Source organism: Didymosphaeria variabile (genome assembly GCF_027946475.1).
Source record: "Didymosphaeria variabile strain IMI 356815 chromosome Unknown scaffold_9, whole genome shotgun sequence".
NCBI classification, from domain to species: domain Eukaryota; kingdom Fungi; phylum Ascomycota; class Dothideomycetes; order Pleosporales; family Didymosphaeriaceae; genus Didymosphaeria; species Didymosphaeria variabile.
This window is the reverse complement of record NW_026611628.1, coordinates 2,170,906-2,196,779: the sequence shown is the minus strand read 5'-3', so window position 1 is coordinate 2,196,779 and position 25,874 is coordinate 2,170,906. Positions and strand designations below refer to the sequence as shown.

At 52.1% G+C, this 25,874-nt stretch overlaps 4 protein-coding genes across 4 annotated transcripts; 1 reads left to right on the top strand and 3 right to left on the bottom strand.

Annotated features, from left to right (window-relative positions):
* Window positions 1-2,264: 2,264 nt before the first annotated feature.
* N0V89_012056 (uncharacterized protein) lies at window positions 2,265-2,574 on the bottom strand (the record flags this gene model as incomplete). The annotated part of the gene is made up of 2 exons (XM_056220781.1): window positions 2,265-2,491; window positions 2,568-2,574. The coding sequence occupies 2 exons, from the start codon at window positions 2,572-2,574 to the stop codon at window positions 2,265-2,267; spliced, it is 234 nt and encodes a 77-aa protein (XP_056066084.1).
* Window positions 2,575-5,735: 3,161 nt separating this feature from the next.
* N0V89_012055 (uncharacterized protein) lies at window positions 5,736-6,831 on the bottom strand (the record flags this gene model as incomplete). The annotated part of the gene is made up of 2 exons (XM_056220780.1): window positions 5,736-6,682; window positions 6,828-6,831. The coding sequence occupies 2 exons, from the start codon at window positions 6,829-6,831 to the stop codon at window positions 5,736-5,738; spliced, it is 951 nt and encodes a 316-aa protein (XP_056066083.1).
* Window positions 6,832-16,372: 9,541 nt separating this feature from the next.
* N0V89_012054 (uncharacterized protein) lies at window positions 16,373-16,978 on the bottom strand (the record flags this gene model as incomplete). The annotated part of the gene is made up of 2 exons (XM_056220779.1): window positions 16,373-16,786; window positions 16,973-16,978. 2 exons carry the CDS (start codon window positions 16,976-16,978, stop codon window positions 16,373-16,375), a joined length of 420 nt encoding a protein of 139 aa, XP_056066082.1.
* Window positions 16,979-19,501: 2,523 nt separating this feature from the next.
* On the top strand, window positions 19,502-20,701 carry N0V89_012053 (uncharacterized protein; the record flags this gene model as incomplete). The annotated part of the gene is made up of 1 exon (XM_056220778.1): window positions 19,502-20,701. The coding sequence occupies one exon, from the start codon at window positions 19,502-19,504 to the stop codon at window positions 20,699-20,701; it is 1,200 nt and encodes a 399-aa protein (XP_056066081.1).
* Window positions 20,702-25,874: the final 5,173 nt, after the last annotated feature.

The following is a 25,874-nucleotide window of genomic DNA, read 5'->3' as shown; positions in this document are numbered from 1 at the left end:
GGGCGGGAGATAGACGCCTAGGCGATTTGGCTCAAGACGGGTGCCTGCGGCTGGGAGGAGCTTGAAACCGGCATCGAAACGCCCTAAAGAGCCGCTTGTGTCGTGGTGAACGCCAAGCATCCCACGTAAAACACGCGCAGGAGGACCCCCACATGGCCCATACCAACTCAGCGCGGAATTTGGCTTGGCGATCAAGGGTTTGTTGGTCGACGACGACATTGTGCAGAGCAATGGTGGTTCAGCCACCCTTGCAGCATGGGCTTGGTACATTGAGTTGAAGCGCCAAGGTCGATCTCAAGGTTGCCGCCCTGTAAAAACTGGAAATGTTGAAAATGTTGAGGACTCATATCGTTACAGGGAAGACATTTCCGCAGTGTCGAGCATAAAGCTTATTCGTCCTTCGCCCGATCGTGCATCGAAGCTTCTGCACACGTTCCAGAAACGGCTCCCGTGCGACTGCCATCATTGGTGCCCAACTGGGCGTGACTTAAATTCCAAATCCTGAATTGAGATATCAAGTGCCCCTTTCCTGCCCTTCCGACGCAGTAGCTTGAGGCTGAGAATGTCGTTGTGTTGTGCGGTGGGTCCTCTCCTGCTTATCGCAATTCTTGAGGCTGCGCCCGACGATCGCAGAGCAGAGCCTCACAAATGCCACTCTTGGCAATACAGTACACGCGTCGGTATCCATCGAAGAAGATGCGCAGCAGCAGGTACTTGATGCGGCGGGATGGCAAAGGTGGGCTGGAGATGGGAGAGTGACGTGAATGTGAATGCTTCAACGGGGATGCGGAAGCAGTCCGCGACCTCAAATTGGCTGGCGCCCGCCCATGGTCATCACCACAACATCCTGGCTTCACAATGCAATGCTCGGGTGACTTCTACTCCATCAATCCTCAATCATTGCTTCTGCAAGCAAGCCAAAAGCACCATCCTTTGAGCGAAGAATCTTTCAGGTGGACGTCCAGCTGCCAACATACCCAAACGATCGCAGCTACGCATCATCCAGCCCAATCACATGCACGAGGCAGAATAATATGTTGTCGGCGAACGAAGAAGCGCCCTGCGAGCATTTGGGCTTGGCAGTACCCAAGCCGGAAGGTCGTGCATTCTGCTTATCATACGCACTGCCCAATGTTGAGCATTATATATTCCCTGCAGGAGCTCAATTTCCGTGGCGATCAATCGTTGTTGAAGCAGCGCACTCCCCTGCGGGCACGGAGCTTAAAAGCATCTTAGCACAGCGGAGCGGAGGGCACGCGAAGGCGGCGTGCGCGACAGGTCCGCTCCCGCCCCTTGTGTCAGGCACCATGAATAGAAAAGTCTTATCTAGACGCTGGCAAGCCAAGTTCCTTGGAGGAGGGCTGGGTAATGCGAAGGATTAGAATTGAGGCAAACAGCTGTACGACCGAAGAACCTGAAGTGTAGAAGTGTAAAGACAGCGCTTCGAAGCAGCGTTAACGACTGGTATGACTCAAGAGCTAGAGGTTTGTGAAGAGACCCAAAGTACGAGAAGAAAGCCTTTGAACAACAAGGAACAACCAAATGCCCGCAAATACTGCAATGTCTACTCCTCACATTGGCATAGCGCCTGGAAGGTGTTCGAGCCCTGGCACGTGTGAGCTGACTTCCAACGCAGCAATAGACAGATAACTTACACCCATCGAGGTCGTCGTTCACAGTGTTCTTGATGGTGCACTTGTTGGCTTCCGCAACGCTCTGCGTCTTCAGGTTGTTGCTGACCAAGCTCGTCGAGTCCATAGCTTTCTGCAGCGCATCGCCCTTCCAACCGAACATGTAGTCGCCGTGTGTCCCGTAGCCGCGGCGATCGTCGAAACTCCACACGAAAGGCTGAGAGCCGTCGGCTGGCCAGATGGATTTGTCGTTGAAGGCCGTGGTGTTCCACATGGTCTCGAAGGCGAGCTGCGGCATTCGGACAGGGTGCGTGGACGGACAGGCACCTGCGTTCTGGAACGCACCTTTGACAGTGTTGTACATGTGGTCTTGATGATTGGGGCCTACGGAGGTGAGTGCGCGTCTCACGTGCCTTGGGATGAACTCACTATCGAGGTTTTTTCCATCCCAACATGAGGGGAAGTGGTGGATCGCCATAATGCCAGCAGCGCATGGCTGCTTAGGAAAGTCGTTTGTCTCGCTACCTCGAGTCATTATATCCTTCAGGCAGGTATATCGCAGACCTGGGTTGCTTCCTGAGGCAGTTGTCGGGCTACCAACGGTCATACGGAAGCCCTGATTCTCGTCAGTAATCAATAAAGCATCAGGATGAAATTCCTTACAGGCTTGAAAGAAGTAATCTTGGTCTTGCCGTTCGAGTTGAAGTCTTGTTGAAGGTAATAAATGGTCATGCCTCCAGTCAACGAGCCCAAGAGAGCATTGGGGTACTGCGGTACGCGCTTGTAAGTGCCGTTCCTGGCCTTGAAATACAAAACAGCAGTCCAGTAGTTGCTGGAGACGGTCAGGAGCTGCTTCCACGCTATCATGAGTAATAGCTTACCTGAAATCTTCGGAGAATGAGCAAGTCGTGCACGTGGCCCTCGCACCGACGTCACCGTTCATGGTGGCATTGAAAGCATTTCCTCCCACAATCTATGTTGTAAATACTATGAGTGTTTGATCAAAACAGGTTCCTGGGCAGCTTGCCTGGTGCAGGTGAGCCGATGGAATGCTTCCTGGCTGGAAGGATCAGCAACGTCGTCATGTAGACAAGAGTTCGAGTTTAACATACCTCGACAACGGGATCCAGACGCTGCACTGAGAGGGTTGCGCATCCGAATCGTATGTAAGCCCAGGAGGGCGCCGCGAAGGCGAGGGCAAAAGAAAGCCACTTCATCATTGTAGAACGATGCTTCAATGAACACAGCCAGTGTCAGTCGAGGCGCTGGCTAGTCAAAGAGTTATATGTTTTCTCCGCTCTCAAAACGTTCTCCAGCTCTTAGAACATGCCGCACTGGTCGTCAATAGCCATGCTGATGGACCGTTACTTCGAAGCTTCTCCGTCCAACCAGCGTTCAGATCTGTAGAGTGCATCGCAATATACTCATAACTTTCCCCGCATCTGGTCTGGTTTTGCGCGCTTCCCCAACCTCAGTATAACTGGGCCCTGCTCTAGTCATCTATGCATCCGAGATTGGTCACACGAGCTGCTCTGCCGGTAGTGCTGATATTGCCGAAAGGTGGCGGCCGAATAGCCGTCGCAAAAACTGCAGCCATTGAGCTGTCGACAGTGATCCTTGGCTCTTGAATTAGATGAGCCTTGGTTTCCTGACCTGCCTGTGTGTTAAGATACAGGAGGTCATGGCTGTATTCTGGGACAGGAAGATCGCGAATGTAAAGCCGACCCTCCAGGGCATCACGATGCTTTGAAGCAGTTAGCTAGGGCTCAAGTGATGTCATTTGCGTTCCGGAGTGTTTGTGCACACGGCATGTATCTTCCGACACGACCACCGCGATGACTTTGTCAAGGAGTGTTTCGTAAAAGCATGCGACCATGCTCAGGTGACCAATGGGCCTGCACCGATGTAGGGATGTCGTGCTTCATGGACGATACAGCAGGGTTTTCCAGGAAAATCTCAAAGACGATGATCACAATGTCAGTGGTGATGGAAATTATTGCGGGGAGGAAGGTGGCATGGGCGGCACGTGGGTAGGTGACAACCTTGGAAGGCTCGACAAATCGGCTCTAGTGGCTTGGCGCTGCAAACCTCTGTGAAGGATCTCGGAACACACTCCATACCTTATCTAGACCAACACACTACATCTTTGCGGGCTGCTGGCCCCAATCGTTTCGTATCAACACCATCGTCTCTTTCTCGATTCATCTCGTTCGTGCGAGACGGCTAAGCACATGTTCGGCCGTGCGCACAGCGACAGATACGCGCCGGACTAAGGCAAACACGACTTGCTTCTTGGGGTGCCATATGCCTTTAAACCGTACTGTGGTCGTCAAGGCAGATGAATGTCCAACTCTAGAACTTCGAAGGCCTTACCTGATCATTAGCGTGCCAGGAAGAGGCATGCCTCCAGATGTCGCCCTCCTGAGTTTCGCCGCCCAGTAGGTTGCTAGTAGCACTTGAATTGCCCAAGCAGGGTGTTGTTGTGACAACATGCCTCGCATATGTCTTCTAATATCTGTAGCAATACGGCCCATGAGGGGGGCCTCTCACGATTTCCTGTAGAATGCCACCAACAGCGATCCCTTTTCAAAACGAGATCCCACGTATGGGACGCCTGTGCAAGGAACGTACTTCCCGGTCCCTTTTCCACATGGTGGTTTTCCATTCAGCTGCTCACCTTTACGATATTGTCCCTTCCGTCGTACGGCGTTTCTAACGAGGTAGCCTCACCGGGACACCAGATGCGGAAGGGACCTCTCATCCTCACATTTCCGGCGTGGAGCTCGTTGAATCTCTACGGCTCAAGTAAAAGCAGAACTGGATCTCTTGAGCTCTGTCGCAAGATGCAATTTAATGCCAGGTTCTTAACGCTGCGGCGCAAACAACGCGACCGTCCTGCAGGCGAAAACACCGTCCTCCACGAAGTCGTCAAGCTCTACTCCTGCATCTAGCCATCCTCGAGTCCCCAGCATCAACTTGCAACCGTCTGCGTGTTTGCACAGCTCCGCTTCACGATCGCGTTCCGCACCTGCCTTCACTTCTCACCCACAACAAACCCGGCGTCTCTCACCTCTCACCCCCAACACAACCCGCCGTCTCTCACCTCGCCCCTCTCATTTCACCCACTACATAACCCCTCTTTATCCTCAATATCTCATCGAACACCCACCCCCAGCTTGGCGTCTGCTGAGATGGCCCACTGGCGAGCGCAGTTAGTCTGACTACCTGCCCCGCCCCGGGTTAACCATCTCTTACCAGGCCAACCTGAGGGCGCGTGTTCGATCCCCACAATCAGCAAACTGCTATCAAAGTGCTATTAGCATGGGTGGTTTCTGGACGGGTTCGCATGATTGGCTGCTCGTTTCTTTTGCTATTTTTTTTTTTGTAGAGGGGTTTATTTTTTTGTGCTTTTTTTTTTTTTGGTGGGCGAAAGGGTTTGAGCCCGTAGAGGCAAACAGAGAGAGATTTATTATATTGAGACGTAAGAATGGGATTGAGGAGTCGCAGAAGTAAGCGCCGTAGATTAAGATTGAAGTCATTATGAGTTCAGACTAATTGAGAGCAAAGGTTTGAAGAATCCTTGGTTCGAAGAACAATGTGATATTGACAACGTCTGTTTAGCATAAATAACATTTCCCCTTGATACGGCTTGTGCTATATCCAACTTGCAACATCGTTCCTCTCAATTTCCTCTAGTTCTGCGGGCATCAGCTCTGGTACGGGCGGTAGCTCTTTCATTCTCTCTTTCTCTTTCTTGCGTCGCCGTGCCATCAACAGTTCGTGACAGCTCATACAGAATATGCCTTGACTCGTCCGCGCATACTTTAGGTTCTCTATCTTGCATTTGCAATTCCGACATCTGAAACAGTTTGCGCAATAGGCCTGGTCACCGGTGACAATTGCCAGATCCTCTATTCTATTGCCACAATGACTGCAATCATAGGTGCACTTGTTGCAGACCAACGTGCCGTCCCCAATCAGGAGTAGATTTGCATCATCACCAAGGAGTTCGCCGCACGTGTTGCACCGGAAACAATCCAGGTGCCAACGGTTGCCCACTGCGCGTTCGTTAGCTGCGGTTGGGGCATAAACACCTAGGGTAGTTTACTCACCTAACTCGTAAGCTTTACCCTCTTCGAGGATTTCCCCGCAACCTTTGCAGTAATAATCTCCATCGGGAAGCGATTCGTAGCCGTCGTCAAGCAACGCGTCACGTGCATCGCCAGATGGTGAGAGGGATTCTCCAGACAAACCAGCTTCTGTTCCCGTAGCCTTGCTCGATGATGCATCCTCCTCGGGGATGCCTAGCGAATGATTGGGAGGTCCTTCCAAGCGTTGCAGAGTTTTATCATGTACGCCGGGTGACTTCACTGGGGTGGAGCCTTGCTCCTCGTTCTCTAGCTCGAATGGCGGATCCAGTTCGAGAACAGTCATAGGAATCTCTGGAAGTACTAAAGGATACAAACTGGTAGGAGTTGATACCATCGAGCTTGACTCCTTATGTCCAGGGAGAGTCTTCTTGTTTTCACCAGAAGTGCCTGCCTCCACGATGACCTGAGCATGTGTCCAAGTTGCTGTGATCTCAGCAGACTCTGTTTGGCCGAATTGGTAATATTCCGAGTGGCCTCGGACATCCTCAGGATATAGCGGTAGAGCAATAACGGATATGACTGAGATATCTGCAAGCGATAGACCCGAAAATATTGACCAAGTCTGCGTGCGGATCACAGAACTGACCATAGAATGGTCGCAATTCCTGTTCTGCATCGTGCGATACACGCGTGATGATTGCAAATCCTCGTCAAATGCGAAGCGTACTTTGACCGCTTCGAGAATCGAGACACGATTACTTGCGGAAGGTCGCGACGAAGTTATCGTTGCGTTGTCTGCTTCGGGTGCGAGGCTGCTATTGTCCATGTCCCTTGTTACAATACTCATGGCATCGAATGTGTCTTCAAGATTGCGCAGTCGCTTGCCTAGTCGCTGGTTGTCTTGGAGCAGTCTTTCGATCATCGATTCCAAAGACGATTGCGATCGGTTGGCATCGGCATCTGAGGCACTGCGAAACTCATCAGCAATGAAATACAATAGTGTATGTGCAATTTACCATTGGAGAATGTTGAGCATCAAACTTATTGTCGACTTGTGCCTTTGCAGCCGGTCCACGATCTTATTGCAGCTATCCTCAGCCCAGACCCATTTCAGTCGTGCTCTAAGTGGCACTTTCGATCCTTGCAGCGCAATGAAAGGCGCGATAGCAGTCTCTAGTTCGGAAAAGGTAAGTACGGAATCTGTGAGCGTAACGATCAACTGATCTATCTGAATCAAAGCGGCGCGATGCGATTGCGTTAACGAGAGATCCGTAAGGAGGTTCTGCAGTGAGGATAATGCGGCCCGAACTTCTTGCACTTCGCATGCGAGCGACACGAGAACGCGGGGCGCATCTTTAGCGGTCGTTATCGTGCCATGGAGAAGCTCTCCCACTTTGCTTGCTGCGGCCAGGATACCGACAATGGAGGCAGTAACACTCAAGGGATCCATATGTTAGTAGAAGGCAGAGGCATAGAGAAAAAGAGGCGCGTGTGGCCTTAGATAGGCGGACCACATGGAGCGAAACTCAGCCCCAATTGACCACAGCCGAGCCCCCACCAGGTGGGCGTGTACACGAACAACGCGTCCGTGGCCTCGTCTTGGACATCGCGATACGATCAGAGTAGTTCTTGGTGAGCTGCGCTTTAGCTACCCACTTGTGAGGAACGCCCTCATCTTCTCTAGACAATTTGTACCGTTGATCCGTTCCTATAGCTCGACGAGTGTAGCCGTTGTTTAAGAGATGATTATTGAGAGCGTAAGGCTGTGACATGGCGCGCGCGTATGGTAGCCTGACAGGGTGAGGCGAGCATTCGATAGGCTGAAGCAACCCGTATCTCAAATCAGCCTCGTTCCAAGGTTTGAAAGGTGGGAGCCAACAGGCCGCGGAGGAATGTGAGGGATGTCGCGTTGTAAGGCATGGTGACGTCGCCTTTGAGTTTCCATGAGGCCTGGGAAAGAACCACGGAACACTAGTCACGTGCTGGTCACGTGGGGCGCCTAACGCCTGTGCGCATCAGCGGGCAAGTTTTACCGAGGCTGCACGCATCATTAGAACATGAAACATCACCACATCTACCGTCACTCTCGCACATCAATAAAGAAAGATTCTTGAACTGTTACAGTAGAGCGCAAGTTCCGCTCGTCCTAAAAAGGCCCTATCTCACTATGTCACACGAAGATCTTTGACTTTCTGATCGGTTCTGGCAAGGCTACCACAAGTGCGACGAGCAGGCTGTGTATATCAACCTGGATATTCCAAGCTTGCCGAAGTCTATATGAGAACCGAACAAGCGGACCCTCTTTTCGAACATCCACGTGAGACACAACCAAGATGTTGTTCATGGCGAATGCGAATAGGAATTTGCGGTGAGCAGGTTTGCATATGCATAATGAGGAGCTGAGCACTTCTCTTCTCGGCCCATGAACAGTAGCATTTCAAGCCATCAGAAATATCTTGTCAGAAGACCAAATGGACTTGCTCTTGCAATGCCCGCAGTCCATTCTCCAAGCACAGCATGAAGTAACACTGGAGGACCTTTTGTCAAGCCCCCAAGTATGCGACGAGTAGGCCCAAATCCAGAGGTGGAAGTTAAGCTCCTCGGTTTCCCGTCATATGGGCAGTAGAGTTCGTTGTTTCTAGACCACGTGAACAGAAGCGCAAGCAGTCCTGCTCCTACAGTAACAATAGGCCAAAATTCAGTCAGGACGTGAGAGAAACATGACTTCCATATTTTGATGCAGCCGAATGAATGTGGTATTCAGGAGAGTAACTCTGGATTACTCCTCCCGGCACATCCAATGTCTTCATGAACTTTTAGAACATTACATGCGCTAAAGACAGCACAAGCAGTATCGCCCATGTGCAACCTTCCACAGTTCTTGGACGCATCGAAAGGTAATGACAACACTGCTTCTGCTAGCACATCGAGCTTGGATATCCGTCTTTGGGCGTTGTAAGTGGTAAAGAAGCCAGGCCGCGCAAGTGCATACGCCTTTCGATTCTCGAATCCCAAGGCATAAGCTGTCAGCAACATAGTTATAAGTAATGCTAGCCGGCGAGCAATCGCGCAGCCCAGGACATGTGACAGAGAGAGATACATTTCGTATCACCCAGCACATAGTAATGCCAGTTGTACTTTTTAGTCGATTCGTAAAGGTAAACGGCCAGATCTACCTCTCGACATATTTTCCGACTTGCATTTCAGTGTAAGCAGAAAGACAGAGCACTCTGCCCATAATCTCATCAGTATCGTCTTTATACTTCTCTTCTCACGAGTCATGATTCGGGATCGGTTGTGTTTCGTTCCGCACATCAAATCAGGAGCAAGTCCAGATTAGCAGAGGTAGAATCATATCTTTTTGTCCCGCAGCATATCGTCCGGAGCAGGCAGCTTTTTTCGTCGGGCAAGTCGAGAGGTACTATCGAATGTCTTGTCCTCACACATGAACCGAAGAACTATCCATTTGAGTCGTGTATGCAGAAGCATCCGACAGGACACATACACAACGTCGTCTAATGATCTTCGCTTCTTGGAGACCATGCCATCGTCCACACAGGATTTTAGTACGCCTATCGAACAGGCGGGCTCGAGCATGGAGAGGTAAAGGTCGAATTGCAGTTCTCCCGGCACATTACTCTGGGTTTCCACTCTTTTGGTGGTTCAATTCAGGACGAGTCACGCCGCGCATGGTGACTGATTTGACAGAGATCTTGTCACGGCACATGTAGCACCAGTGAAAGCCATGTAGTCGCACATGCAGAGGCAAACATCAAATTACCTCTCCCCAAGCACATGCTGTGCTTCTGCGTACCTTTTGGTCGTGTAGGATGGAGCACGAGTCGCACAGAGGTAGAAATTGAACCCCTCTACCAGCACATGATCCCATCCATCCACCTTTCTGATAGCTGGACGCGGAAGACGGACCATGCCGCATGCCAGATGAGAGGCCAAAGCCGCACTCACAGCACATGTTTCCAAAGTTGGCTCTTTTTCGTTGTGCGAGATGTGAGAAATACGTTGTGGTTGTTGAATTCAATCCCACCTGTTCCCTCATAGATTGATCGATAGACCATTTTAGTCGTGCAAGATAGAAGACAAACCACCTCGTGCATGTAGAGTGACCTCAAACTTCTCACCTCCCCCGGTGCATCATTGGTGGTGTATAATGTTTGATTTTGTCAGTCGAAAGACAAGCCGCAACACGCATGAAGGAAGCATCACTCACTTTCTCGTCTCTCCCAGCACATGCAGTGATACCAAATCCTTTTTGATCATGGGACCTCAGAGACAAGCACACTGCACATGTAGTGCAGGACGTTTGAATTCAGTCTCTCACAGGCCATGAGTACTGGTGAATTTGGTTTTTGATCGCGTTACCAGACGAGCAGCGAGAAAGCCCAGGCCATGCAGAGGTAGAAGTCAAATTCCTTCTCCAAGCATATTCTCCATAACTGTCAAGTTTTGTTGGCGAGAAGAAGAACGCAATTAGCAACGCGCGTGCTGTAAATGAATACGAATTGCTCGACTTTCGCAGCCCATCAAGCACCAGTATCAGTTCTGATCGGGCGAATGGGAAGCAGCGAGCAAGCCTAGCATGCAGAAACAGAAGTCGAATTTGATCGTCCAGCGCATCATCGACCGTTGCGGGTTTTTTTCTGATACTGACATGCAGAGCCAAAGGCGGGTTGCGCATGCGATGACTTTGAAGTAGTTGCTGCCTGCCACAGGCCATAACGTTGGCCAGTAGCCTTCTGTATAGTATCTGCATGCGGTGAATATGTCAGCACTCTGGACGGTTGAATCATGGTGGATCGGCCGCAGAAGCAGCGTGTAGAGCAAGAGCGCTTAAAGCTCAGGTCAATCTGTTCCCGCGCAAGCCATGACGGTCCTCCATTGTCGCTTGAAGAGGAGAATAGGGAGCAGCGTTCGTCTGACAGCATCCAGTTTCGGTTTCAGACTCTTCGCCTCTCGCAGGCCATGTGTCTGCTTCGTTGCATTTTTGCAGTCGAGGTGCACAAGCCGGGACGAGAACAGGACATGCATTGCTCATCATCAACCTTTGATCTCTCACGACATTCTGCCCATTCGTCGTGGTTTCAGTCTCTTAGCATGAATATGAAGGGATGCGGGCAACATTTCCACGTCATATTTTAGCTTTTCGCTTCCGGCAGCCCATGCTTTGGCGATCTGGCGCTTTTTGATAGGGTGAGTAGACGACCAGCGCGAAGAACAAGACATGCATTGGCGGGTGATGCCTTGAGAACCTCTTTGCAAACATGGCCAGCTCAGAGTCTTTAGTTGTAATGACTGTGTTCGAGAAGGAACAGTGGCGGCAATAGACAAGGAGGGATCTGAAGCTCTCATTCTCCCGCAGACCACACTTTCTGCTTGTTCGGATTTCTTTTGTCTGTAGGCACGAAGAGTACGGGAAAAAGGATATGGTGAGCTGTTCTTAGAATTGTGTGCCTCTTGCACAACATGGAAGTCAACCTTGTTGTTTCGGACACTGACGTGCAAGAGGACGAATCGCGGACGTCATCAACAATTCGAACAACTTCTTTTCGCCTCCCGCAGACATGGATTCTGCCAGGACGCGTTACGCGGAGCCAAACCAGCCCACATCGCATCAATTTATGGGCGTTTCAGCTGCGTACCCGAACTTGGAATGCGGACAAGAAAGAAGGCAAGACAGCGTAGAAGCGCAGGTTGGCCTTTTTATGCGACAGACGGCGGTCCTCATGGCCATTCCTCGAGGTCCTTTTTGACTCAAAGTGCAGAAGACGGCAGCGATTTATCTTTGTGTTCATTCCAGTCTCGCCCTTGTTCCCAAAGTGTGCAAGAGAAATAAGGCCAGCTATTATCGTTTGCGAATAGAATACCCCCACCCTACCATGGTACAGATCCTCAATTTTTGTTAATTGTATAATATATTCACTCTATTACTGGCTATATCTTGTTCAATACTAGCTATATCTTGTTGAATGCTAGCTAGATCTTGTTAAATGCTAGCTAGATCTTGTTAAATGCTAGCTATATCTTGTTGAATGCTAGCTAGATCTTGTTAAATAGCTAAATTTAGTTGTGGTAGACGTTAAAATAGGGTACCTAGCTATTAGAATAGGCGTACCAACGTATTTAAACTAATAGTAGAGTAGATATATAAAATACTTATAAAAAGGGGAAGCCGTACTATGGTAGGGTGGGGGCATTCCTTTCGCAAAGCACTGATAACATAGTAGTCATGTTCGACGTATTTATGCGACCGACGAAAGGTCTCATTGCGGGCTTTCGAAGTCGATTCTAGTCCTGAAAATGATAGAAACGTGCAAGAGAAAGAAGGCAAGACAGGAAGGATAGATACTCTTGTCTCCTTTTTGAGCGCAGGCGGCCTGCCACATGCTTCTTTGGCATGACGCGTCTAATAGCGACAATCTTCCACATGTATCCTGTGCCTCCTACTTTTGTAGCCGGACCAACAAAGCAGTCCGCATCGGTTGGACCGGGCAAAGTTTCCGACCTGACATTAATACTAAAAGCCGGACAAGAACAGGCCCAAGACAGGCAGCATAAGCGTCTCATGGTTTTGGCGTTTTGTGCGCAGGCGGTTTTCCACATATGTGTGTGCAGGTGCCTTTTGGTAGCCCGAAGGAATAAGGCCAATCCACATAATCTTTCCGCATGTGGTCTTGGTCTAGCACTCGATCCCAAGGCTGTACAGGGGAAAGGAGACAGGCGAGGCAGCCGCCACATGTATCTTGCGCAGAATGTTTTTCGTAGCAGAACAAACGAGACAAGTCCACATCATCCCGGTCGTTCAGGCTTTTTGACTCTGTTTTCAGTGCGAAGAGCGTGTAAGCGGAAGAACGCAGGGCAGCATGGGCGTGATAGCGGGTCTCCTGCCCAGACGGTCATCTCTTCCACATATAAGGTTTAGCAAGTTGTTTCGGTAGACAGGGAAACAAGCTGATTTCAAATAAAGCTGGCAGTAACAGCGTTTTTTTCCCAACCTCAATCCAAGACTGTGCAAAGAAGAAGAACAAGGCAGCATAGACTTGTTATCAGACTTGTTTGTGCGGAACGGTCTTCTCTTCCAAGACTGTAAGGTTTCGCAAGTTCTTCCGGTCGGTAGCCGGAAAAACCATGCCAATCCACATGAACCAGGTCGAAGGAGTCTTTTCGTTTCCGCATGCAGTGCTGAGGTCGTCCAAGAGAATACAAACAACCCAGCATGGGTGTGGTAGCTTATCTCTTATGCGATCACAGTCTTCCACATGTAGGTGTAGGTCTCGGCAGGTTGTTTCGGTAAGCAGCCTTCCACATTAAACTTAATCGTGGTTGTTTTGGAAGCTGAACCAACGAGCCGAAACCATCACTCGTCGTGGTCCGTCTTTTAGTCCGGCCCTTGAGTCCGAATACTGTACAAGAGAAGACGAACAAGGCAGCATGAATCTTTTCAAAGCCTTCTTTGTGCGCTGATGGTCTTCTCTCCCTCATGAACCTTCTGTAAAACGCTTTTAGCAGCCAAAGAACAAGAGCAAATCCACATGAGGGTGTCTTCGAGGCTTTTTTGACCCTGCACTCAGAGCTAGAAATATAGAAGACAAAGAACGCAATACAGGCAGCATGTACGAGGTTTGGGGGCCATTTTGGTGCGCAGACAGGTCTCCATATAAGGTTTCGCAATTTCGTTGGATAGCCGAAGACGCAGGGCAAATCTCCATATGGTGTGTGGAGATTAGTTTTTTGGTTTTGTACTCAATCCCAAAATTGTGCAAGACAAGGCGAACAAGGCGCCATAAGAGCGTTCCCAGGCTTTTTTCGTGCGCCGTTAGTCTTCTCTCCGACATAACATAGACTTCCCATGTCTTTTTGAAGAAGTGAAGAACCAGAGCTAGTCCACATTATAATGCTCATATGTAAGTTCTAGTGCCAAACTCCATCCGCATAAACACCTTCTTTAGCCTTTTGTGCACCGACGGTCTTTCTTTCCACATAGATCTGGTGCCCTGTGCGTTTAGGCCGAACCAAGAGAGCCAGTCCACATCAATTTGTCTGACAACTGATTTTGGTTCTCCCCTTACTCCTAAGGCTGTGCAGCAAGAGAAGACAAGAAAACGCAGCATGTGGCGCGACTGGGTTTCCTTTGGTGCGCCAACAGGCCTCCACATGATCCTTTGCAATGTCTTTTGGTGGCCCACGATCATTTACATGTACTTTTTCTGTAAGCTCTTTAAGTAGCAGAAAGACCAGAGCGAATCCACATGTGAACGACTGTGAACTGTGTTTGGTCCTCCCCTTACTCCCAAGACTGCAGCAAGAGAAGACAAGAAACCGCAGCATGGGGCGCTGCTGAGTCCTTTTTGTGCGCCAACAGTCCTCTCTTCCACATACCTTGTGGTGCGACCTCTTTCGGCAACCGACAGCCTTCCACATGAATTCTCTGACAACCCTTTTTGGACCGAACCAACAGAGCCAGTCCACATCGCTAGACCGCATTTGTATTTTACTCCTGCTCCAACTCCCAAGACTGCAAGCAAAAGAAGGCCAGGCAGGCAGCATAACTCCTTTGCGCAGCTGTTTCGCGTAAGCACTCCCCCCATGACCGTCCCCTGTTCCGATTTTGAGTCCGCAGAGCGCACACGCGAAACCACATCGAATCTCGCCTCGTTAGTTTTGAGTCCGCAAACGCAAGACCCAGTCCCATCGACTCGGTCTCCAGACAATTTTAGTCCTCCCCCCCGCTCCCAATCGTGCAAGCAAGACAAAGACCACCAGGCAGGCAGCATACATGTAGTCGCTATCCTTATCGTTTTATCGCCCAAGCACTCCTCCACATTTCGGCTTTTTCGTACAATTTCGGAACGCAGAGCAAGACGCGAAGCATCCTCCACATGTCTATCTCTAGGTCGACTTTGAGTCCGCAAACGCAAGACCCAGTCCCATCGACTCGGTCTCCAGACAATTTTAGTCCTCCCCCCCGCTCCCAATCGTGCAAGCAAGACAAAGACCACCAGGCAGGCAGCATACATGTAGTCGCTATCCTTATCGTTTTATCGCCCAAGCACTCCTCCACATTTCGGCTTTTTCGTACAATTTCGGAACGCAGAGCAAGACGCGAAGCATCCTCCACATGTCTATCTCTAGGTCGACTTTGAGTCCGCAAACGCAAGACCCAGCCCCCATCGACTCGATCTCCAGACAATTCTAGTCCTCCCCCCACTCCCAATTGTGCAAGCAAGACAAAGACCACCAGCCAGCATTACAACCTTTTCAATCGTTTTCGCGCGCAGACAACCCTCCATATGTCATATTCTTCGTAATATTTTGACTCCCCGGACAGCAAGAAGCGAAACCACATCGAGTCTCAATTCGTCGATTTTGAGTCCGCAAACGCAAGACCCAGTCCACATCGGTCCGATCGCGTGCGATTTTTAATCCCACCTCACTCCCAAGACAGACAGCATAGACCCCCTTCTGGACATTTTCGCGCCCAAGCACTCCTCCCCATGACCAAGTGCTCATGCACTTTCGGCACCATGCGTTTCCCCATTGCCGGTTTTAATGTCTACCATTTGGTAGAGTGGTACAGTGTAGAGTGCGAGAAGAGATAGATTCGCTGCTTTATATACCTACAAGTCTCAGGCCTCGCGTCGGCATCATTGAGATGTGGTGACGATGCACAGCGCCACGCTACAGTCTCACTTATCGGCCAGAGGCGGTGAGACATACTCACGTAGTGATGTACCACAGCAGCAGGCCACTGCCACAATGCCACATCTCCCTTCGGCACCACGCTGCCCCCAAGCCACACTTGCATCCACACAGTTCACACGTCCCTGGGCACGGACAACGGCAGGAAGGAAAGGGAAGGTGCCAACCTCGGTGCAGTATGCTACACCGCACATCGCTCGTATAAGTGAGATCTCTCCTTGAGCTTTAAGAGGCGAAGTCGTCCGGCTCTTATCTCTTAAGGGATGGTTGTCGTTCTTGTGTTTGATTTGGTCCCTTCGGGGGCGCTTGTGGCTGTCTTGGCTTGGCGGACGGCCAGCCTCGTCTCGCTTCTTTCGGTTCGCCTCGCCGATACGAACAGGCAGGGATATCCATTCGCCAACGGGGAACGGGTCGTTCTGAGCCTCAGACCCTGGGGGAAATCAAAACGTACAGGGAAGGCGATCCTACGGCTGGTTGGGGTCGAAATCTCCGACATCAACGATGATCAATCTCACACCAGCGCGGGAAATATCCAAAGTCCATCACAGCACGGCAATAAGATAGTGATTGCTGCACAACTTCGCACGGGGAACTACGCACATCCCCATGCCTTGCATTACTCATCTCATCCTCACTATCTAACTCCCCCATCCCCCCACTGCCATCCACCACCTCTCTTCTTCCCCAGCCGAATAGAAAATAGATGCGAGACAGACCGCCGCTCATGCGCCATGATATTAAAAAAGGATAGTTTTCCGGCCATTGGCCATGCAAGCAAGGACCGACTCAACCCACAGGGTGTGTAGGGTATATAAAGGGACAGAAAGGACAGGAAAGCGACAATGTGAGCCGCGCGCTATGCAATAACAATCATGTGAGGGAAGCGATGGCTCGAGCTGTGGCTTGCTCAAGATGAGAAAGGTAGAGGTAGCTAGCTCATAGCAGGGTCAGCGACGCGAAGATGCCAACCAGCGTGACAGCCAGGCCGTAGCTAGCGCCGAAGCCGACGAGCGTGGAGGCAGCGCCGGGCGAGTCAGGCGAGGAAGTCGCGCCTGCGAAGCCAGTAATCGGGACCGTCGACGAGGCAGAGGCGTCGCTGCCGGTAGCCGAAGCCGTCGCCGAGTGCGAGGAGCCGGAGGAGGTGGAGGTAGCGTTGCCCTTGTAGGGGTCCTGGGCACCGCACGGGTGGTCGCTGCGGCAGGCGTCGGCGCAGGCGTTTTGGCCGATGCCGCAGGCGTTTACGCAGTTTGTGCCCCATTGCGTGCAGATGTTGTAGGGGAGGGTCTGTGTGTACTGGGTGAGGTTGGGGGAGACGTTGTTGTCGCAGACGCAGGAGGCTACGAGGGTGTCCTGTGTAGAGTTAGCTTGTGCTGGAGGAAATGTTGGGAAGCTGAGGAAGCCGCGACCGAGCAAACAAGCAGTCAGTGACATTGGTCTCATCGCGGATATTTGTCTGCGGATAAGAAACGTGATCGTCTCAAGCTTGCTGGTTTGCATTGGTCAACTCAAGCTTGGAAATTGTACGTACCGAGTCACATTCATTGGTGACCGTGTTCATGCTCGAGACGCCGGGCTGTTGGAGGCAGATCTGGGGGCAGGAGGCCTCCTGCTGCTGGCACCAGTAGTCCCTGGTCGACTTCTGGACAGTGTCGGGGTCGATGGTGTACTGCTCCTGCGCGGCAGAGAAGCCAGCGAGGGCGAGCAAGCCGAATGTGAATGTGGAACGCATGTTGAATGTGGTTGATGTGCGTGTTTCTGAAGCTACAATTGAGAGTCAGTTTCAGATTTGTGTTTTGTTATCAGTGGCGGATTGCTGATAACAAGCTGGAATGCACTCACAGTCCGTTCGGAAGCAGGTGAGACGTGAGGTATTACAAGATATAGTTGAAGCGAAAGTGCGGTATGGAATTATATGCGTAGCCAGAAATCAAGGTCTCAGCAGCTGCGTATCTCCCAAAGCGAATGACGAGGGACGTGAGGCGAGGGAACAGAAGGCATCCGGGAGGAGGCCAGTTGATAAAGAAGGGAGAGGAAACGCTACGCACCTACCCTCTGGCACGGACCCACACTTGCATAGAGTAAACGCTAGCCCGGCGCCGCACCCGAGGCCAGACTCAACACCAGCCTCCCATTTTGAACTACAGACTCGAGGCTGACGAGGGCGTCGTGCAGGCCGGGAGTGTCGAACGGGAGTGTCGAACGCGGTGAGGGCGATGGTGCATCTCGTACGCCCGTGGAGCAAAGAGAAGCCCGTGGAGCAGAGACCAGAGAGACAAGGTCTCAAAAATGGAGCAGGGATGGTGCGGGGCGGACAAACCAGAGTGGGCCGTCGTCGGGGCGATTGGCCACTCACAGAAGCCAATAAGCCAGGGTTCAGCACCGCGGCATCGCCAATTGATATCGCCCTGGTCTGCACTCTCCTTCACCTCGACCGCATCCACGGCCTGCTGCTGCCGGCTGGTACCACTTCTGTTCTTCTTCACGTGTGTCATCCTCAGATAGAGTGATCCCACCATCTGCGCCACGCCCCCACCAAGCCTTGCCCCCTTGGAATGGATGGAGTCCCGTGATGCAGCAGACCGACTTGAACCCGCCGCTGCCACTGCCCGCCCAGAGCGCAGCTCGATAGTCCCGCCCTATTGGCAGCGCCACGAGCGCAACGACAGCCGCCTGAGCTGCAACTCGGTAGAGGCTCGCACGCCTCCCATCCGCCTCGAAGACCACACCGACGAGGGCTCGGAGCAGTGCAAGGCGCTCTGGGCCAAGCACGTAACCATCGATGATTACGTCGTCGTTGGGAGCGGCACGACGCCTGCCCTGGGCGCTTATGTCGTCTGGAATATCACCGTCGACACGCTAAATGTGAGTGCAGTAGTCGCCTCTATTGAATGCATTCAACTAACCGGCCCAGGGGAGTCCCATGAAGATTATCAAGCGGTGTGTTAATATTTCCGGACGCACAAAGCTCGAAACTAAATCCTTAGCTACTCCGACTTCGACGACCTGCGACAGAAGCTGGTGCAGACGTTCCCCCACTTGGTGGGCGCTATACCGCCGTTGCCACCAAAGTCTATTGTCTGTAAGTCATCCCAAACTCCGCACCTGCACATATATAGCTCATCCGCGGTCCACCTCACCCCACCTACCGCTTCGGGCCTCGCCATGTATTGATCCTCTGCAGCGCGCTTCCGCTCCAAGTTTCTGGAGAAGCGGAGAGTCGGCCTCGCACACTTTCTCAAGTAGGTCCATGGTGCGTCGCGCTAGCTGCATCGCTCATTATTTTTAGCTGCATCCTGCTTAATCCCGAGTTCGCCGGCTCGCCCGTCCTCAAGGAGTTTCTGTTTGAATAATCTCTGTTTGAGTAACGCGGTTTTGTATATTTGGTTCCTTCTCTTCATGTCTATGTTCAACGCATCTCCTTTCACCCTACCTTCCGCTTTCATGCCGTCCCACGTTTCGAATGTGCGCTAGCGGCTTCTGCGATTAGCGGCATCGAGCATTTCTGGTGAGCTGATACAGACCACGACAACCGACCACGGGAGCTCCTCAATGCACCGTTGGGCAAGCCAGGTTGAATCTGGACTTTCACGTTACCGTCGTTCTGGTTGCAGGTTGACCGCGGACTGCCGCTGCCTTCTTGTGCATGCTTCACATGACATGTTCATCATTCTCCAGCGCTGCAAGCTGTATATATCTTCTGATTCCCTCGCATTTTCCGCAGAGTCCAGTGACGTCGTGTCTGGGGTGCCGGTAGGGTGTACCCTGCCTGACGAGGATTGGCTGCGATGCACCGTGGCGTCGTACCGGCGAGAAAGCGCTCGGAAAATCTCAAGCTGTTTTCATATCGATAATGCTCCCAAGCTAATACCGACGTTGAAGCGCTCTGTGCTGCGCTGTCCTGCCACAATTGCAACGTGAAGCGTGAGGTCGCCATCCTACAGCTCGTTCGTGCTCGCCTGGCCCAGACGGCACCCCTAACGCGAGTGCCTTCACCCAAGCCGCGCAACACTCAATGGCAGCGCACAATAGCTCGTGATCCCGTGCCGGTGACTATGCGCCAGCACGATGCTCAAGGCAATCAACACAATGGCCAACTTGATCCGGCCAGCTTCTGACCGCAGGACCACGAGGCACACCAGGTCGCGCTCCCCGCCGCCCGCTGAGGTCGCGAAACAGGCCGCCATCCACCAACAGCCCCCAGCGCCTATCCTCACGCGCCGCATGTCCAAGACCCTCCCGCTGCCTGCAGACGCGCCCAGTGCACGCGATACCTACCCGACAAAGCAGACGTCGCCCGCGCGGTCGCGAAAACGGTCCATCGCCGAGGTCGACACGCCCGATGCGCGACCACCGTCAAAGACCAAACAAAGACGCTCCTACGACGACCTGTCTACCTGGGCAAACGACGCAACAAAGAAGCTACACGGCCATGTCGAAGACGTCCCGTCCGGCGCGTCGACGCCCATGCAGGACACATCTTCCGCGATGGGCGACAAGAAGAGCTTGAGAAGCAAGAACCCCGTGCGGAAAGCCAGCGAGCTGGCCGACATCTTCGAGGACTACGACCAGATCATAGCGAACTGGGAGGATGGCGAGAGCACGGAGAACAGTGCGTGTGTAGCGTGGAAGCAGGGGAATAAGCTGACAGCTACAGGTGTTTCTAGCATAGGCCGTGACGACAAGATATCCGTCGTAGACGAGCCGCTCACGGGCGCCCAGCTCGAAGAGTTCAGGGAAAATCAGAGGAAGAAGGCAGCAAAGGCGCGGGCGCAGATACCGCCTCCGAATCCCAGCCATACCTACACGAAGCGCCCCCCGTTCGACTACACGCCCTACGCGAGTGCGCTCCCCTCGACCGAAGACCCCCTCGCGGACACCATCTACACAAAGGTGCACAACAGACACGAAGGCGTGGAGCGCAAGTCGCGCAACCGCGAAAGGGATAACCTGCAGTACAAGATGTCCAAAGCTTCGCCCGTGCTGGAAGAGCTCGAAGGCGAAGACTGGCACAAGGTGTTCGTCATCGACAAGAGCGAGCGCGACTCGTGGCTCCCGAAACGCAGATACTTCATCGCCGAACTCCGCAACGCGATCAAAAAGCAAGACGCGCTGCGAGACGTCGAGCTCAAGAAGCGCCGGCAGGAGAAGGAGAAGCGCAGAAGGGAGAAAGAGAGTCCGTCTTCTTCTTCTGAAGACGATGACGAGCGTACGTGTCCACCTCCTCCCTTCCCCTCCCCTCCCATTCAAATGAATATAGAAAGATAGAAAGAGATAGAAATACAGAAATGCTAATCGAACACAGAACCCAAACCCACGCGTCTCCCCGCCGCTCCACCACCACCACCAACAACGACACCCATCCCTCCCCCTCACCCCGCCGCCCGCCCCGCCCCCACGGCTTCGTCCTAGACTCCATCCCCCGCCCGTGCCTCCCCTTCAAATCCTTCTACCCCCGCGGCCAGCGCCCCGCCTCCCTCACCCTACCTACCTCCACCAACCCCACCAACCGTCCTACCTCTTCGCGCGCAACCCGCTCCACGGACGCACCCCTTCGGCGTCCCTCTCCTGGCATCCTCACAAGGGTGGACGATCAGTACTTGATAAGCATGCTTAAAGACGACCAGCGCTTTGCGAGAGAGGCAAGCCGACGGAGGATGTGCTGCTTGATGATGAGAGGAGTTTTCAGTGTTTTGGGCTGGAGGGGGTTCGTGACGAGTGGGTTTTTGGCGGAGAATGAGAGGGGAGGAGGAGGAGGAAGAGGGAGAGTAGGGAGGGAAGGAAGGGGTAGTTTGGGTGGCGAGAAGTGGGCGTGTAAAGCATCGATATGAATCGAATCATGGGGAAGTGAGAAGGGGGTATCCGAGGGAACTGTATAGTAGAGGGGGTGGAGGAATACCCGTCTCTTTCTTGTCTCCATTCTCATTTGGGACGGGTATCTTTAGCATGAGGGCTGTGTATAGCTGTCGTGTATTATATCGTGTGTACTAAAGGGTATGTTCTTTGCTTGAACGGAGGATACTCTCCCTCAAGGACATAGGAATGATTATGTGCGTATGGAGAGATAGTCTGCTGGACATGGCAGTGAACATTGTTGTGTATATGGCAGTCAATACAATACCTAAATGGCATATACAACGCACTCAATGGAATGAATGGCAATATCGTTCCGAGCGATGATGATGCTCTTCATCTAGAACTGACGCGACGCCCCATCCCTCTCCCTCTTCTTTTCGCTCGGCGGCGCGTATCCCGCACTGCCATGATGGAATAGTTGGGATGGAGAAGGCTATATAAACCCCCGCCCACTTCCCCAGACTTATTCTTCACACTTCTACACCTTTCCCTTGGGGTCTAAAAGATCCTGCCTAAAATGCGATGTGCGGGAAGGCTGCGTGGACTAAAAAAAACTCAAGAAGGCGTCATGGGAGGTGCTTGGGTGCGGGACTAAAATTGAAGAACTGAAAAGCGATGGGAGGTGCTTGGGAGGGACTAAAAACGTGATGGAAGAGGACTACGGGAGGTGGAGGCGGAGTGGAGGACTAAAGACGTCAACAGGAAAAAAACATGGGAAGGTTGGGCGGGTGGAGGGGTGGGTGCGGGACTGAAAACGTGATGAGAAGGCGCTATGGGATGTGATGTGGGTTGGTGGTGGAGGGGAGACTAAAAAGACAGAAGAACAGGTCCATGGAGGGGGTGGAAGGGTGGGGCGGCGGACTAAAACGACCCCAAACGAACAAGATGGGAGGTGGAGGCTAAAATCATCAATGAACAGGCTGATGGAGGAGTGGAGGTGGAGATTCAAAAAGCGAATGAAGAACACGCATGGGAGGACGGCGGGTGGGGACTAAAACATGGATGCTGACGACGGCATGGTGGGAGTTGGAAGCTACAAAATCTCACGAGAATGCGTGGTGGGAGTGGAAGGTGGGGACTAAAAACAAATCGCGGAGATGTCATGGTGGGAGGACGGCGGGTGGGGACTAAGAAAGGACAAAGAAGGGGACTATGGGAGGTGGCTGAGCGGGGACTAGAAAAAGCTGCCTTGAGAAATTCATGGGAGGTTGGCGCCAAAACTCGTAATGAACAGGATGATGGAGGAGTGGAAGGGTGGGGACTGAAATAAACAGGAGGAGAACACATGGAGGAGTGGAGGCGGGTGGGAACTTCAAAAAGCGAAAAAAAGGATGATGAGAGATTAGCGTCAAAAGTCGTACCGAGCAGTAAGAATGGTGGGAAGGTGCTGGGTGGGGACCTGAAAATGGTGAAGAGGTTTTTCATGGGAGGTCGGCACTGAAATCGCTTTCTGTGCCATGGTATGGGGGGAAGGCTGGGTGGGGACTAGAAATCCCAAAGACCAGAATACCATGGGACGTTCGCGCTTCAAAATCAACCCAAACCGATGGCATGAGGGTAGTGGAGGCGTGTCCTTCGCACGAAAAGGAACGACCCACTGAGAAAATGCGGTGAGGTGGAAGTGGAAGGCATTCAAAAACAGAAACTCGCAATGAAGGCATAAATGGGATGGACCCATCCATCTATATAAACCCCTCTGCTCTGGCGGGGACTTGTTCTTCACACTTATACACCTTGGCCTTTGGGTGTCTAAAACCTACAAAAAGCGATGTTATGGGTGCTGCGAGAGGTTGGGTGGGGACCAAAACAAATATTGAACCATTTCATGGGAGGTTGGCGTTCAAACTGTCTCTTTTTCTATGACATGGGGGGAGTGGAGGCGCGTCTGGTACGAAGAAATTCCCACCCACAAGATGTCATGTGGTGGAGGTGGAGGAGGGCGTTCAAAACGAACGGGAAGAAGATAGCTCTATGGGGAGGTGGTTGGTGGACTTTGCAAAAAGCGACGAACGCCAAGTTCATGTGGTGGAAGAAGGGTGCTCACAACGGGGAAGCAGACAGGTGATGGGACAGGTGCCGGGTGGACTTGTCCAAAATCCAGACAAGGAAATCTCATGCCCTGGAGGTGGAGCCTGTTCAAATCATCTTCGCAGAAAGACCATGGGAGAGGCGTGGACTTGTCCAAATAGATGATCGCAACGATTAATGCGGTGGAGGCGGAGCGTGTCCAGACGAAAAATGCCGAACAGACGCACCATGTGGTGACGGGCCGACTTGCCCAAAATGCACGCGTGGGAGCTCCATGGCTTGGAGGGAATTTGGACCGGTGACAACAAAAGGAACCGATCGGTAATATTACGTGGCGGAGGAAGGATGCATTGACGAGTGGGCTTGTTCAGAAAGCATGCTTGGGAAATCCATGGTTCGGGGGGATTGGACTAGCGACGATAAAACGAATACTATACCGAGGAATGTGGAGACGAGGGTGTTCAAAACGAATGGAAGACCGACTATGCGGAGCTGGCGGGTGGACTTGTCCAAAATGGAGCCATGGTAGACCCATGGCTTGGGGAAACCTGGACTGGCGACCACGGCGAAGAGACAGCAAAACCGAGTGATGTGGTGGAGTGCGAGCGGTTCAAAAACATCCTACGATCACAAACATGGGGAGGGAGGTAACGGGTGTTTAAAACACAAGCGTTAGGATGCATGGATTTGGACTGGCGACGACAACAAATGCTAATTTATCGAAAATATTTGGAAAGCGGGAGACAATTCGAAATAAAGAGCGGAAAGAGCTACGGGGAAGGTGGCGGGTGTTCAAAACAAACACGTGTGGGATGCATGGATCGGGATTCGGACCAGCGACTACAGAAAGACGATCGACACAAATTCATGCCGTGGAGGTGGAGCGTGCTCAAAACAACGAAGCAGGCAGAGTATGGGGGAGTGTTGAGTACCCAAAACGCACGCGTGGCAGTAACACTGGGCGGAAGGGGTTTGGACTGGCGACGACCACGAAAAGTAGAGTACGCCAGCACCATGTGGTGGAGCGGACTGCGGTTCAAAGCATACTCGCTGACATGAGATGGGGCAGGCGGTTTGTGTTCACAACGCACACTTACTTGAACAATGGACAAGAAGGTATGCGAGTTGGCAACGACTAAAACCAGAACAGTCGAGCGCCATGTTGTGGAGCGGGAAGCCGTTCGAAAGAAATCCCACCGCGACCTATGCGGGGAAGGTGGCTGTCCAAAATGGGTGGTATCTGGTTCTATGAATCGGAGGGACTGCGTGGTGTTCAAAAACGGGCGTTATCGCTTACTACGGGTGCTGTGGAGGTGTCCGAAAGTACGTCCCTTAAGCCTTATGTGGGGAGAGAGGAGAAGGCGTTCCAAAAAGTTCCACGTCGGGAAGAATGGCTGCCAAGGACGAAGGGCATATAAACCCCCTATCATCCCCGATAACTTGTCCTTCACACTTCTCTGCTCTTTGGAGTGTCTAAAAAGAGATCCGCAATCAGGTCTATGGTGGGAGGACGCTGGGCTGGACTAAAATACACGACATTTTGAGTGATGGGTAGAGTGGGCCTTGAGGGGTCTGAAACTGTTCGAACACGCACTGATGGAGAGCGGAGGGCACCGGGAACGAGAAAAGTCGCACAAAACACTGAATGAGGAGGTGCTAAGGCAGACGATCACCAAATTCGACGCCCTCGCCGCCGATGTCTTGGAGAGGAGGGAGAGACTGATCTAAAACGGTATACAAGATCTTATACGGACGCGTGCGAGGGGCGACGGAAAATCCAAAAGTGACCAGCAATTGAACCAATGTGGCGGATCGGACGGTTTTAAAACGTGGGTGATTTTACACAATGACTGCAGGGGAGGAGGGTGCTTGAAAACGTGCGACTAGGAACACCATGGGGGCAGGAGCTGGGCGTGAGGTCAAAAAAGGTCCTGCAGACAAACATGAAGAAAGGACTTCATTATGAAAAAGTGTTATGGAATGAGTTTATGGGATGCAGAGCGAAGAGGGTATATAATCCTGCTCTTGTTCCCCAGGTTATTTGCACTTCACACTTCCCAGTCCCTCTTGAGTCGACTAAAACTTCGACGCAGAACGAACATGTGGGAATAGAACTGGGAAACAAAGACGAGAGACGAACCACGCATGGGGTGGCGTGGGCTTGTCTCCAAAGTCGGCGAGGGATACAGATACGGAAGCAGAGGTGGAAGTTCCAAAAACATCCTGGAACAACATCGATGAGGACGTGGGGAGGCCTTCAAAACCTTACCTGAGTGCGCTAAGACTTGGAGGCGAGGGAAGCCAGAGTCTAGTCTGTCCTGAAGCAATGTGGTGAAAGAGCTGGACTCGACTCGAGTGTCACAAAGCGTTACGTACGCCCTGAAATGGGTGTTGGAGAAGAGTGAGTGTATAAACGCTCCCTGCATCTCTTGAAGCTTTTCTTTGATAGCCTCGAACTTCCTTCGGTGTCAAAAACGAATCACCAAAAATTCGATTTGGGAGGTTTCGTGGGCGGGGTATAAAAGGGCGTCTACTCTTGACCATGGGAGGCAGAGTT